General features: G+C 36.8%; 1 protein-coding gene across 10 annotated transcripts in view; it reads right to left on the bottom strand.

The window, feature by feature from the left end:
* Positions 1-12851, bottom strand: part of Bdp1 (B double prime 1, subunit of RNA polymerase III transcription initiation factor IIIB) — a 134905-nt gene that overhangs the window by 76553 nt on the left and 45501 nt on the right. For 9 of the 10 annotated variants that reach the window (XR_010050552.1, XR_010050553.1, XM_063258326.1 and 6 more), the window contains 4 exons: positions 8799-8853; positions 5366-5506; positions 2691-2972; positions 466-613 (listed from right to left, as the gene is read on the bottom strand). Coding sequence is in view for 8 of the 10 variants with exons in the window: in XM_063258326.1 (XP_063114396.1) it covers positions 466-613; positions 2691-2972; positions 5366-5506; positions 8799-8853 (626 nt within the window). In the remaining 2 variants the exon portion in view is untranslated. The remainder of the gene's footprint in view (positions 1-465; positions 614-2690; positions 2973-5365; positions 5507-8798; positions 8854-12851) is intronic. The other variant, XM_063258324.1, reaches the window with a different exon arrangement.

The raw sequence follows: 12851 nt of genomic DNA, 5'->3' as shown, positions 1-12851 counted from the left end.
AACACTCACTAGGCATACAAGAAACCCTGAGTTTCATTCCTAGTACCACAAAAGAAAAAAAAGAGAGAGAGAAAAGAAACTCTTTGTACAAAACGATAAACACATGTAAACACTAACCAAGTGGTTACCAGAAAAAAAGCAATACCAGAGGACAGTAAACAGTGATAAAGGATATTTTGCCAAAAGACGCAACTTTATGTATGTGCACACCTACTGAGAAGTTCAAAACAAAAAAAGTAAAAACATACAATTACAGGGCTGGGGATCTAGCTCAGCAGGATAAGTGCCTGCCTGGCAAGCACAAGATTGTGAGTTTGATCCTTGGTTACAAAAAAAAAAAAAAAAAAAAAACAGAACTACAATGAGAAATGCACATTTACACTTACACTTAGAGATTTCAGTACTCTCAGTAACCAATACAAGATGAAGTATTATAGATAAAACCAATAAATACATGGAAAATACCTTGGCAAAAGGATGGAGTCCTTTCTCTCCTCTGCTCTTTTACTGAAGACTACATCCACACTATCATCCAGGTTCTGCGTGCAAGAGAGTTTGTGTTCCTTACTGCATTCATTTTCATTCACCTCAGGCCTTAAAGATTGACATTTATCTAGAAATACAAAATGCATGTTATCCTAAAAAATGACAGCAGAAACATTTAATTGTTTAAAGCAAAAGGAACTTAAATACAATACTGTCTCTTTCTATAAAACATTAATCCATTCAATATTTCAATTTTTTGTTTCATTTTTTCAGACAAGGTCTCACTACCTAGCTTAAGTTGGCATTGAACTCAAAGCGATCCTCCTGCCTCAACATACTGAATTCTTGTGTGTCTAATCAGGAAACTAAAAGTGATCCTAGCTATCCTTCTGCTCCTTCAGAAGTATAATAATAATATGCTAACAGCTACTATTTACTAAGCACTAGGTGGTAGAAACTTTTAAATCTGTCAGATACACTGAATATCCAGTCTCAAAGTTATTAATATTCACCCGTCAGAGAAGAGCAATCTGAGTTGAGACCTAGAGTGACTTACCCACTATCCCACTTAGAAATAAAGACAAAGCCTGATCTCTAAAATCTGATTTCTATCACTTCTTAGCCTTTTGACTAAGATGAAGTATAAAACAATTTCTGAATCAAGCTACTCTGCCTTATTTATAGTATCTCCTATACAAGTAAGACACAAAAGATCATAAAATCATGATGCTTATTAATCATACTGCTAAAGCATGGTGGTAGAATGGTGGTAGAACTATAATTCCAGAACTCTAAGAGGTTGAGGGAGGAAGATTACAAATTCAAGCACTCACTCAAGGGTTAGAGGCTGTGCACAGGGAACATAACTCAGTGAGATGGCTATGGGTTAATCCTCAGTACTGCACAAATAAACAAAGCTTAGTACTTTAACTATCAAGACAAATTTATTAAAATCAGATTGATGAAGGTGAATTACAAGAAAATGAAATTCTATAGAAAGGCTTTTCTGCTCTGCTACTACCATGTCTTTTTTTTTTTTTTTTTTTTTTTTTAACTGATTATCTCTTTTTCCTTTCTCTCTTTTCTCTTTTTGTGCTAGGGATTGAATCCAAGGGCCATGTCAATGCTAAGCAAGTACTCTAACCTTGAATCACATCTCAGCCTATTAGCTTCTTTTATACACATGAACTTTTAAGAAAAACAACTAAAGACCAAGACTCTGCTAAACCATTAGCCTTCATCTCTTAGCAACTCCTATATATAAATACATGCATTTGCATTATGAGTTAAAAAGAAGGCTAGAGTGTTGGTACAAATTTCAGCTCTCTGGGAAGCTGAGACAGAAGGATTCAAGTTCAAACCCAGCGTTGGCCACTTAGTGACTTAGCAAGATCCAATCTCAAAATAGAAAACAGAAAAAGGACTGAGGATGTAGCTTAGTATATAAAAAAGGTTAGGGCTCAATCTTCAGTATCACAAAAAAAGGCGACAGGTAGGAAAAAAAAAGAAAAATGAAAGAAATTCTTACTCCACTAGCGCTTTTAAAAGATATTAAGGGCTGGGGATTTAACTCAGTGGCATAAATGCCTGCCTTGCAAGCACACAGTCATGAGTTTGATCCCTGGTACAAAAAAAAAAAAAAAAAGATATTAAGCAACACACTATGGCTTTAGAAAGGTAAACCATGAAAACCTGTGATCTACTAACAAACATGAACATACATTTAATTATATTTATGTGATTACCAATCACTGTTAATGGGAAGGATGTAGAACATCTTAGAAACTTATTTGAAAGAAAATCTCCTTGATTTTTTGTTTGTTTGGTTGGTTGGTTGGTTTTTGTCTTACTGAGATTGAACCCAGAGTCTTCTCACTAAATCTCTAGAACTTCTTTAAAATTTGAGTCAGTCTCATTAAATCGCTGAATTACCCAGACTGGGCGCTGCAATTTACAATCTTCCGGCCTCAGCCTTCTAGAGTTCTGGAATTACAGGCAAGTATCATCATGCCTGGCTTTAATGTTTTTCCTATAAATTTTTCTTTTTTAATTCAAAAATAAAAGCTTTTAATATAGTACTATGGATACAGAACCAATTAATAACTATTAATTGCTACTATCTACAAGGAAAGTATTCTCTAGACATTACACTGTTATTTGTGCCTTAGTAATATGGAGGCTATTAAGATATACAAGAAACTTACTGTTATGCTTTCCTCTTTCAGAAGAACCTGACTGAACAACAGCATTTCCTGAGAGACTTTGTACTTTGTGCTCATCTGCTCCATCCTGGTTCTTCTTTTTTCTGCTTTTTGTTTGATTTTGGTCTTGTTCTAATACAGCTTCTGCATCCTGCCCTGATAAAGTCACAGAGTCGTTTTCTGCATATGTCTCAGAGTCCCTTTGAGATCCTTCTATGTCTGAAATTTTAGTACTGACACATTCATCAGGATCATCATGCACAACTTCACTCGTAACTTCTTTCACTAAGAAGAAGAAAACTGGTCATAAATATGTGAACAACCTATAGAAAAATTGTTAAAGGTAAAGAAAAATACTCAAAGTTATACTCTATAAATATGATTTGTAAAAAAAGATTTCTATGAGGAAAAAATTACAAAAAATGTAAAATAGAGAGTAATTAAATAAGTTACAATATATTCATGATATAAAAATCTTTGCAGGTAAGAACTGAGAGAAAGATCACTAGTACAGTATGTGCTCGGAACCATGGTTCTAAGAAGCGGGCCCTAATAGTGAAAATAAGCCTGTAATTATGAAAGGGTGAGTTCAGCTCTCTTGTAGCCTTTCTCTTTGCCCTGTCACCATATGATGATACAAGAAGACCCTCAAGAGATGACAGATCAGGCTGGGGATTTAGCTCAGCAGCATAAGCACATCCCTTGCAAGCGCACAGTCATGAGTTCAATCCCCGGTACCCCCCCCCAAAAAAAAAAAAAACGAGAGAGAGAAAATGACAGATCGGGGCTAGGGATTTAGCTCAGTGGCTTAAGTGTCTGCCTGGCAAGCATGAAGTCATGAGTTTGATCTCCAGTACAAAAAAAAAAAAAAAAAAGAAACCAGATGACAGATGCCTTGACCTTGGACTCCCCAGCCTCCAGAACTATAAGAAATAAATTTCTTTTCTTTATAAATTATATAATCTCAGGCATTCTGTTAGAGTTGCACAAAATATACTTAAGATAGCATTCAAAGCAAAAAGCAAGCTAAACTTCACAGCTTTGACTGATCAGACAACTCTAAACATATACCATCTCAAAAGATATTACAATTTAACATTGTGGGGGAGGGGTGTGTGTGTGGGTGGGTGTGTGTGTGTTTTGCTTTTTCTTTTCTTTTTTTGTACCATGGATCAAACTCATGATCTCACACTTGCCAGGCAGGTGCTTATGACACTGAGCTAAATCTCTGGCCTAATAATATTGTTTATTTAGGTCCAAAATGAATCAAAATATTATTATTTTAAAACTGAGACTCATTTGATTTATTGACAGAATACCAACCAGAAATGTCTAAGTTCTGAGTTATAATAATCTCTTTCAAATTCTTACACTAAATAAGATTACAGTGAATTACTCATGCTACTCCCTGTAAAGGTGATAATCACAAGAACTAATATATTTTAACCTCCTAAGGCTAGGTGTAGTACGTAAAAGAAAAAATTGACTGAAAGATAATAAAATAACTACAGTTATCAATACTACTTTTTAAAAGATACAAGTACTATGCTCTAGAAATTAAAGAAATTTTAGTCTGGATTTGAGCAGAAAAGATAATACAGGGGTATACAAGGACTGCTTTCTTTTGAAAGGCTGCAGTGGAGGCTGCCCCTGGGTCCACCTCTGGGACAGTGGTCTTAGAAAGGTGTCCACTGCTCCAACTGCTAAGGACTGCTCACTGTGCTGAGGCTGTCTGTAAACATGGCTCATCCTTAACTGTCTGCCTCTGGGGAGGGTGAAATTTTGTCATGTGCCTCTCTGAGCCTTGTTGGTGAATAATCAAAGATAGTAGTGATCTTAGGGACTTACAGCACGGGTGCTCAGTCCCAGGTTCGGGTCCTGCTGCTACCACCACCAACAGGAAGACTTTAGTAAAAAGTGACTTAGGATTTCTGGAACCATCTCCCAGTGACAGAAACAAATGAGAAACAGATATGAACTAACATATAAGGCTCCCTGTGGTTCCAAGATTCTTTAAATTACGAGATGACAGAAATAACCAGGCATGGTGGTGCACACCTGTAATCCCAGTACTCAGGAGGCTAAGATAGAGGAAAGCCACAAGTTTTGAGGCCAGCTTGTGAGCTCAAGGCCAGTCTGAACTACGTACTAATACCCTGTCTCAAAAAAAAAGAAAAAATAATAAGACTAAAAATAGAAATGCCTATATATGAACAAAGTTTCTACCTGACATGAGTCAACATTAACCTTCAGAAGCAAGTTGTGCTCAAAGACAAGCTGGTCCTAACTGCAAAATATTTGCATTCCGTATTTAAAAAAAAAAAAAAAAAAACAGAATTTGATACTAGATTTGTTTTACAAAGAAAATGATAACAAACAAAATTACTTATTATAAGTATGGCATGACAGCAACATGCTCATGCTCTTTCATCAGTTATACAAATGCCTATTTACTAAAACAATGGCAAATAGCAGCCACATCAATTACGTAATTGAAAAGGGTATTGCTGTTTTGGCCCCAGTAACTGGTAAAGTGAAGAAGCACTAATTCCCCCAACTTCAAGGCTCCTCTGATCTCCACCTGAACTACACATGATTCTCAGTTCCCAAGTCCAAGTAGTAGACGATATGTCTTCTACTGCTGAGTAAAATCACAAATTTCCTTGTAAAGTTAATACCTTTTACGTTTTTCTGTGGTTTGGAGGATTTCTTCTTTACACCTTGATTTTTAGCCGACTTTTGTTTTTTTTTCTCTTCTTCCACAAGAACTTTCTGGAGCAAATGAGCAAAAAAATCGAAGTCAAAAGGGCGTTTTTCCTCTGTTTAAAAAAAAAAGAAAAAGAACCTTCAAGTTTCTGTTTCCAAAAAAGGAAAAGAACTTTCTAATTTTTAAAGTTTCATGACATTAGAAGGATATGGTCCTATTTAAAAGCAAGACAGGGGCTGGGGATTTAGCTCAGCGGCATAAGCACCTGCCTTGCAAGCAGGCAGTCGTGAGTTCAATCCCTGGTACCGATAAAAAAAAAAGCAAGACAATGAGAGCCGGGCGTGGTGGCTCATCCCTATAATCCCAGCACTTGGGAGGCTAAGGCAGGAGGATCATTGTGATTTCAAGACCAGCCTGGACTATAAAGTGAGCTCCAGGCCAGCCTGAACTGCATAGCGAGACCCTGTCTCAAAAAGACAAATAAGTAAATAAAAATAAATGCAAGACAATGGATAAACAAGCATACAACAGAACACTAAACAGCAATAAATGGGAACTAGTTTAGAGGTGGGGGAGTTCACTAATAACAAGCAAAAAACAGGTGAAGTCCTGAAAACACATCAAGTAAAAGAAATCAGACACAAGAGAGTACATTCTATGTAAGTGCATTGGTTAAGATGTTCAACATTCTACAGTGTTCTACAGTGATTTAAAGGAAAATAGTGATTGCCTTGAAGCAGGATAAAATTTGATGACTGGAAAGAAAAACAACAATCTTCTCCAGTGATGAAAATGTTCCACATATGGTTTGTCTTGGTGGTTACAAAAAATATTCTTTGTCAAAATTCAAACTACACTCTCAAGTGTGTGTAAATATAAATTGATCATTAGGCATGGCAAGGAGGACTGGAAGCACAGCTCAGCAGTGCAGCATAGGCCTAAGTACATATCCCTGGGTTACATCGCCAGCACCAAAGGGGGTAAGGTCTGGAGCCAGTGTGCTCACTGACTGCGCATTTGCTTAGCAGGCACAAGACCCTTAGTAAATCCTCACCATTGCAAAATAAAATGAAAGTGAAGGTGACTAAGAAGTTCTCAAAATATCTATCTGCTATCATACGCCCCCTCTTTATCATAACTATTTCCAAATATCAGTAAAGTAGGAAGTAAATGTAAAGTAGTCAGTTTAGTGCAACAAGGAACATTCCTACCAAGTACTCTTGAACAGTATATATCAGAAAGCAATCAGTAAAAAAGTAGAAATGAATCCATCACAGGAGTCAAATACTTCCCTAAACTTCACATCTAAATTATGGTGAATGTACAGAAAGATTACAAGAAAGCCTTAAAAACACAAGTGTGTACTTCAAAAAACAAAAAACAAAAAGTCCCAAGAAAATCAAACCTGAAGGTCCTATTTTCTTGTGGACTCAGCTTTAACCTAGTGATTCTGTAAAACATAGAGGTAGCTAGCACTCAAAGAATCCATCAACAATCTCTCTATGAGGCTATCATGGCTTTTCTCACAGCAGTCTGCCCTGTGTCTTCCAGGATATACTTTTATCTTGGTTTATTCCTCTTCTACTTGGCCTACTCTGGCTCTTTGGAGCCAGTTTCTCCCTCCTTCTTCACTTGTATCTTTTCAAATAAGCTTTGTTACTGTTTAAAAAAATTTAAAAAGATCTCTACACAAGCCAAGTCTGGTGGCACATGCCTGTAAAACCAGCATTCAAGACAGTGATAAAGAAGGATGGCCACAAGTTCAAAGCCAGCTTGAGCTACATAGTTCAAGGCCAGGCTGAACTGCACAATGAGATCCTGTTTCAAAATAAAAAAATAAACCAGAAAAAAAGAAGAAGAAAGTTTAAAATTTAAGTTTCAAAAAGTCTTATATGTTTTATTTTTAATTTTCTCACTAAAAGCCACCAAAATCATCAAAAAATTATAAGTATACAGATGTATGAATTATTTTCTGATTATAATACATTAAACCTAATGAAAGCTTCTCCATGTACAAATAGTCTAGACATTCCGTGAGCCATTCCTGAAAGTGGTTTCCCTAAGGACCCAATACAACACTAGGCGTAGAACTCTTTTATCTACCATAGTGTTTACTTACATAAGATAAATGTACATGCTTCAAAATATAAGTTCGGCATATCCATACATGAATTTTTGTCTAAAATTAGTATTATGGGCCTAGGGGTATGGCTCAAAAGTAGAATGCCTGCCCAGTACATGCAATTCCCAGCACTGTGCACTGTAAAACACAATCAAATTCGCATTATGCCTAATTGCAATTAAGAAAGTTTGCTTAATTTTTATGAACTAATTTTATGGCTAAATGGATATAGGGTACATTTATTATGAACTGTTGATAATTCCATATCCACAAAAAATGTGTATCTTCCAAGAAATACAAGAACTACTTTAAATAGTAAATTTGATTTTTTTTTTTTTAATCAGTACCAGGGATCGAACTCAAGACCATGCGCTTGCAAGGCAGGCACTTATGCTGCTGAGCTAAATCCCAGCCCCTTGATTATTTTTCTTTAATGATATCTCAATGCTTTTTATTAACTCATGAGAGAAAATAACGTTAATTTTAACAAAAATATTAGAAGCTAAAAAGCACCTATCATCTCTCCAAATCAGGTGTATTCAAATGTTACCACTCCAGACAAAACTTCCTGAATGACCCAATCTAAATATCCAGTCCCTAACAACGCTTTCTTTTTCCTTTTTCTCACAAATCAATTACTTTTGAAACTATTATGCTGAGCAATTTCCCCCATCCATTTATACCTAAGGCTCTAAAGGCAGGATTCTCCTCTGCCCTGTTTATCACTATAACCTCAATACCTAACATAGCAACCAGCACACAGCATGTGGGCAGTGATGTTGACTGAATGACTGGTTAATTACTGGAGGGAACCATCTATAAAATTCTCTTCCAGAAACAATTCCTTGACTGTAGGTTCCTTCAGAATAAAGAATCATTTAGAAATATAATCATCAGTCTTTTTACAAACTTTTGGACTTAGAACTCTGTTTACCTGCTTCCACATATTTTGATTAATCCCTTACCATTAGATTTGTAGTAACTACCAAAACTGTATTTTTAAACAACAAAAATATTTCCATTCTTATTCTTACTATATTATTATAAGGACAAAACAAATTTAACTGGACATTGTGGGGCACACCTGTGATCCCAGCACTTGGGAGGCTGAGGCAGAAAGAGCACCAAGAGCTGCACAGTGAGTTCAAGTACAGTCTGAACTACACAGCAAGACTCTGTTTCAAAGCAAAATAAAATAAACCTGAAATATACCAAAGACAAAAAAAAATGGTCATGGGTTAGCCTCTCTAAATACTTTGTAAAGGGAGTCTTTAATACTTACGGAATGCTTTGTCTATTCTCCACCCATTTGTTTTTTCTTCACGTTTAAATTTATTCTGTTAACAACAAAAAGTACTCTCTCATTAATCAAGTAAAGTTTAATTAGTAAATATTAAAATGAAACTTACAAAAACATACTATTCTCTTCTAAATGATGTATCTTTGTCATAGTTAACACACTTAAAGCTTTAGCTCTCTAAAAATATGGATGAAGGGCCAACTCAGCAGTACAAGCGCCTGCCTGGTAAGAGAAGGTGATGAGTTCAATCCCTGGTAACAAAAAAAAGAGGATGTAACCCAGGTGTGGTGGCACATGCCTATAATCCCAGCACTCGGGAGGCTGAGTCAGGAGTATTGCTGAGTTCCAGGCCAGCCTGGACTTCAAAGTGAGTTCAAGGCCAGCCTGAACTGCATAGTGAGACCCTATCTCAAAAAGACCAAATAGATAGATAGATTGATTGATTGGAGGGAGGGGATAGGAATAAAAAAATCTTTTTAATTAAAAATAAAAAATAAAAATGAAGAAAAGCTAGTGTAGCCTTATACATATTTTTAAAACCCGCTATATCTTTAACATCTTCTAATTAATAGGATGCCTTTCATTTCTATGCTTTTTCTTCATAAAAATTTCTGCCATGATAGTGTCACTTCATAGTAGCCCATTTTTATCTCTTTTTTTCTACTTTTACCTGGCCCAACCCCCCTACCACATAGTCTTTTTTCTCCTACTTTTTTTTTTTTGTCTTTGTGAGACAAGAGTCTCGCAATGCAGTTCGGGCTGGCCTTGAGCTCACTTTGCAACCCAGACTGGTCTTGAACTTACACACAATGCTGCTGCCTCTGCCTCCTGAGTGCTGGGATTACAATAAATATGAAACTTTGTCACCTTTTTTTTTTTTTTTTTTTGGTTTTTTTTTTTGAGCCGGGGTCTCACTATGCAGTTCAGGCTGGCCTTGAGCTCACTTTGTAGCCCAGGCTGGTCTCGAATTCACAAGGATCCTCCCACCTCAGCCTCCCGAGTGCTGGGAGTGCTGGGAGTGCTGGGATTACAGGCATGAACCACCACTCCCTGCTTGTCACCGTTTAAAAATAAAAAATAAAAAATAAAAAACCACTTTCTACCACGCAACACACAACTATTCACAGATAATCTTTTTTTTTTTTTACGTCCTATCAGTTTTATACCTTCAGCAGAGAGACTATTTTCCACAGTGTTTTGTTTTGTTTTGTTTTTTGTCTTTTTGAGACAGGGTCTCACTATGCAGTTCAGGCTGGCTTGAGCTCACTTTGTAGCCCAGGCTGGTCTTGAGCTCGCAACTATCCTCCTGCCTCAGCCTCCCAAGTGCTGGGATTACAGGCATGAGCCACCACGCTCAGCAGATAATCATATTTTTATCTTCAAAAAATATTATTCTTTAAACAGCTCCTCAAAAATTAACAAAGTTGACTCCTCCAGAAAGGTCAGGCCACATCTACTAAATTAAAAATCCTGAGAGAAATGCTGATAAGCTTAAAGTATTAATCCATTCTAAAACACTGCTAGATCATATTGCACCTAACTGGTAAATAATTCATAAGAATTTAAAACTGTTTAAAGAAAGTATTGATATTAATCACTAATTTCATACCAGGAACTCTGTAGACCAAAAATCGTGTTTGTAAAATAAATCTTGTAATTTCCATCTGCAACTGTCACACATTTGTCCCACATATCTAAAACTACCACAAACAATTTTAGTAGTAAACATCAACTATCTGTGAGCAGTGGATAACAGTCAAAGTGTGATAGACCACACTACTAGAGAAAAGGGAAATGTACCAAATGTATCCATGCCTACACTCAATTTCCTAACCAAGGTGGGGGGAAAGAGAAAGGAGAAGGGTAAGGCCAGGCCAAACAGTACAGTAAGCCAACTTAGCTAAGGAGGCAGAAAATCTTTAAAACTCTGATTCTATAGAAAAGGGAGCTGTGTAGAGCCCTCCCAAGCCTGGCTGAACAGTATACCTCATGAGTCCCTGTCCTAAATCTGAGTTTTACGTGAACACATGCCAACAGAGAGAGAATCCCTGCTCCAAGGATGACAGCAGAAGATACTAGATGTCATACATAGAAAAAGAGTTCTAGCTCACAAAAGCAAAAGTACTGTTAACACCCAGGCATTCCCCTTATATAACAGAAGGGCCTCTGTTACAGGTAAGGACAACAATCTACAGCAGCCTTCTCGATCAGGTTCTGAGAGGAGAATCAGGCCATAATGGCCAAATATCCTCGGTACATTGTACATTTTGCATGGTACTAGTACAACTATCCTTAGACAACTCAAGAATTTTGGGACTTGGTGAGAATGTCTCCAAATAAACGCTACAAAGGATTGGGGATGTAGCTCAGTGCAAAGGCTTTGGGTTCAATTAATATTACCATTAAAAAATTAAAAAGTGAAAGAAATCAATTATAAATATGTTCAAGGATTTAAAGGAATTACAGAGGCTGAGGTAGGAGAATCACTGCAAGTCAAGACCAGCCTGGGCTACAAAGTGAGCTCAAGGCCAACCTGAACTGTATAGTGAAACCCTGACTCAAAAAAACTAAAAAAGAAAAAAAGAATTACAGAATAAACAAAGGGGGATAATTTAACAAAGGAACAGAAAGTGTATATACAACCAAAGAGAAATCTGAAATGAAATATTCAGTGAATAGGCTTAATGGTCAAAGGCAGAGTCAGGGAACTTGAAGGCATGGTAACAGAAACTATTCAAGTAAAATTCTAAACACTTAAAAAAAAGCAATAAAACTTTTTTTTTTTTTGGTACCAGGGATTGAACTCATGACCTTGCACTTACTAGGCAAGGACTTCAGCCACTAAGCTAAATCCCCAGCCGAGAACAAAACTTTAATGAGCTATAATATAGTATAGGTAAATCACGTAAGGAGAGTCCTGGAAGGAAAGAATGAAGAATAAGAATTTAATTGTTAAACAGGGCATGATGTCACATTCCTGTAATCCCAAAATTTCGGGGGCTGAGGCAAGAAAACTCCGAAGTTTAGACCCAGTCTGAGTAGCTTAGTGACTTAGCAAATCCTGTCTCTAAATAAATAAACAAATAAAAATATGTGTTAAGCATGTAGCTCAGCACAAGGGCCCTAGATTCAATCCCCAGTACCACAAAAAGTTACATACTATTTAAGACTGGTTTAAAAAGGGGATTTTAAAAATCATGAAAACTGTAAGCATGGTAAAGCTGATACTGATATATCAATATCTGAAAAAGAGTCTTTCAAGAAAGACAAGAAAACAGAAAGTTAAAAGAAGAAAAAGACAAGGAATATCAGCAGAAATAAAAAGAAATATTTCCTAACGATAAAATAAGGAATTCAACAAGCACGTTACACATGAATGCGTCCCACAGAAGAGCTTCGATATACATGAGTAATTGATAGGTCTAAAGAGAAAAAATTCATGACCACAAAGATTTTAATCCCTCTTTTAGTAACTGACTGATAGAACTAGAGAACAGGGGGGTGGGGGTTTAGCTCAGCTGCATAAGTGCCTGCCTTGCAAGTATGCGGTCGTGAGTTTGATCCCTGGTACTGATAAAAAGGAAAAAGACAGAAAAAAAAAAAAAAAAAACTAGAGAACACCACACCCAACACTGATAATGATATACATTAATCTCAAGTACACTAGTCATAGTCATGGTATCATAAAATACACCTCACTCTTTTCCTAAAGTCACCCTTGACTGGGTTGTCAGCCACTGCATGTGTGTGCACTCTACTGTGCTCTGGACCTAACAGTGACCCCAAAGTCATCACCTCGGCCTCTCTGCACTTCTGAATCCTGTTAGGTAGAGAAACATGAGCAGCAACAACTTGAGTAGAAATGATGACTTTGATGAGCAGTTGCAAATGCACGAACTGTACAGACACCAAAGATGGTGATATCCAAAATGATCCCAGTGGAGAAACGGATTCTTCTGAGCAGAAGCCAGCTGACACCCACTATGAGTAGAAATCACTGGAGACTTTATTGCTATGTATCAGGCTACTTGGCCT

Source organism: Cavia porcellus, unplaced genomic scaffold (genome assembly GCF_034190915.1).
Source record: "Cavia porcellus strain 051 isolate PalLab524CR breed Dunkin Hartley unplaced genomic scaffold, mCavPor4.1 scaffold_11, whole genome shotgun sequence".
NCBI classification, from domain to species: domain Eukaryota; kingdom Metazoa; phylum Chordata; class Mammalia; order Rodentia; family Caviidae; genus Cavia; species Cavia porcellus.
The sequence above is the reverse complement of the archived record's forward strand: the minus strand, read 5'-3'. Positions and strand labels throughout refer to the sequence as shown.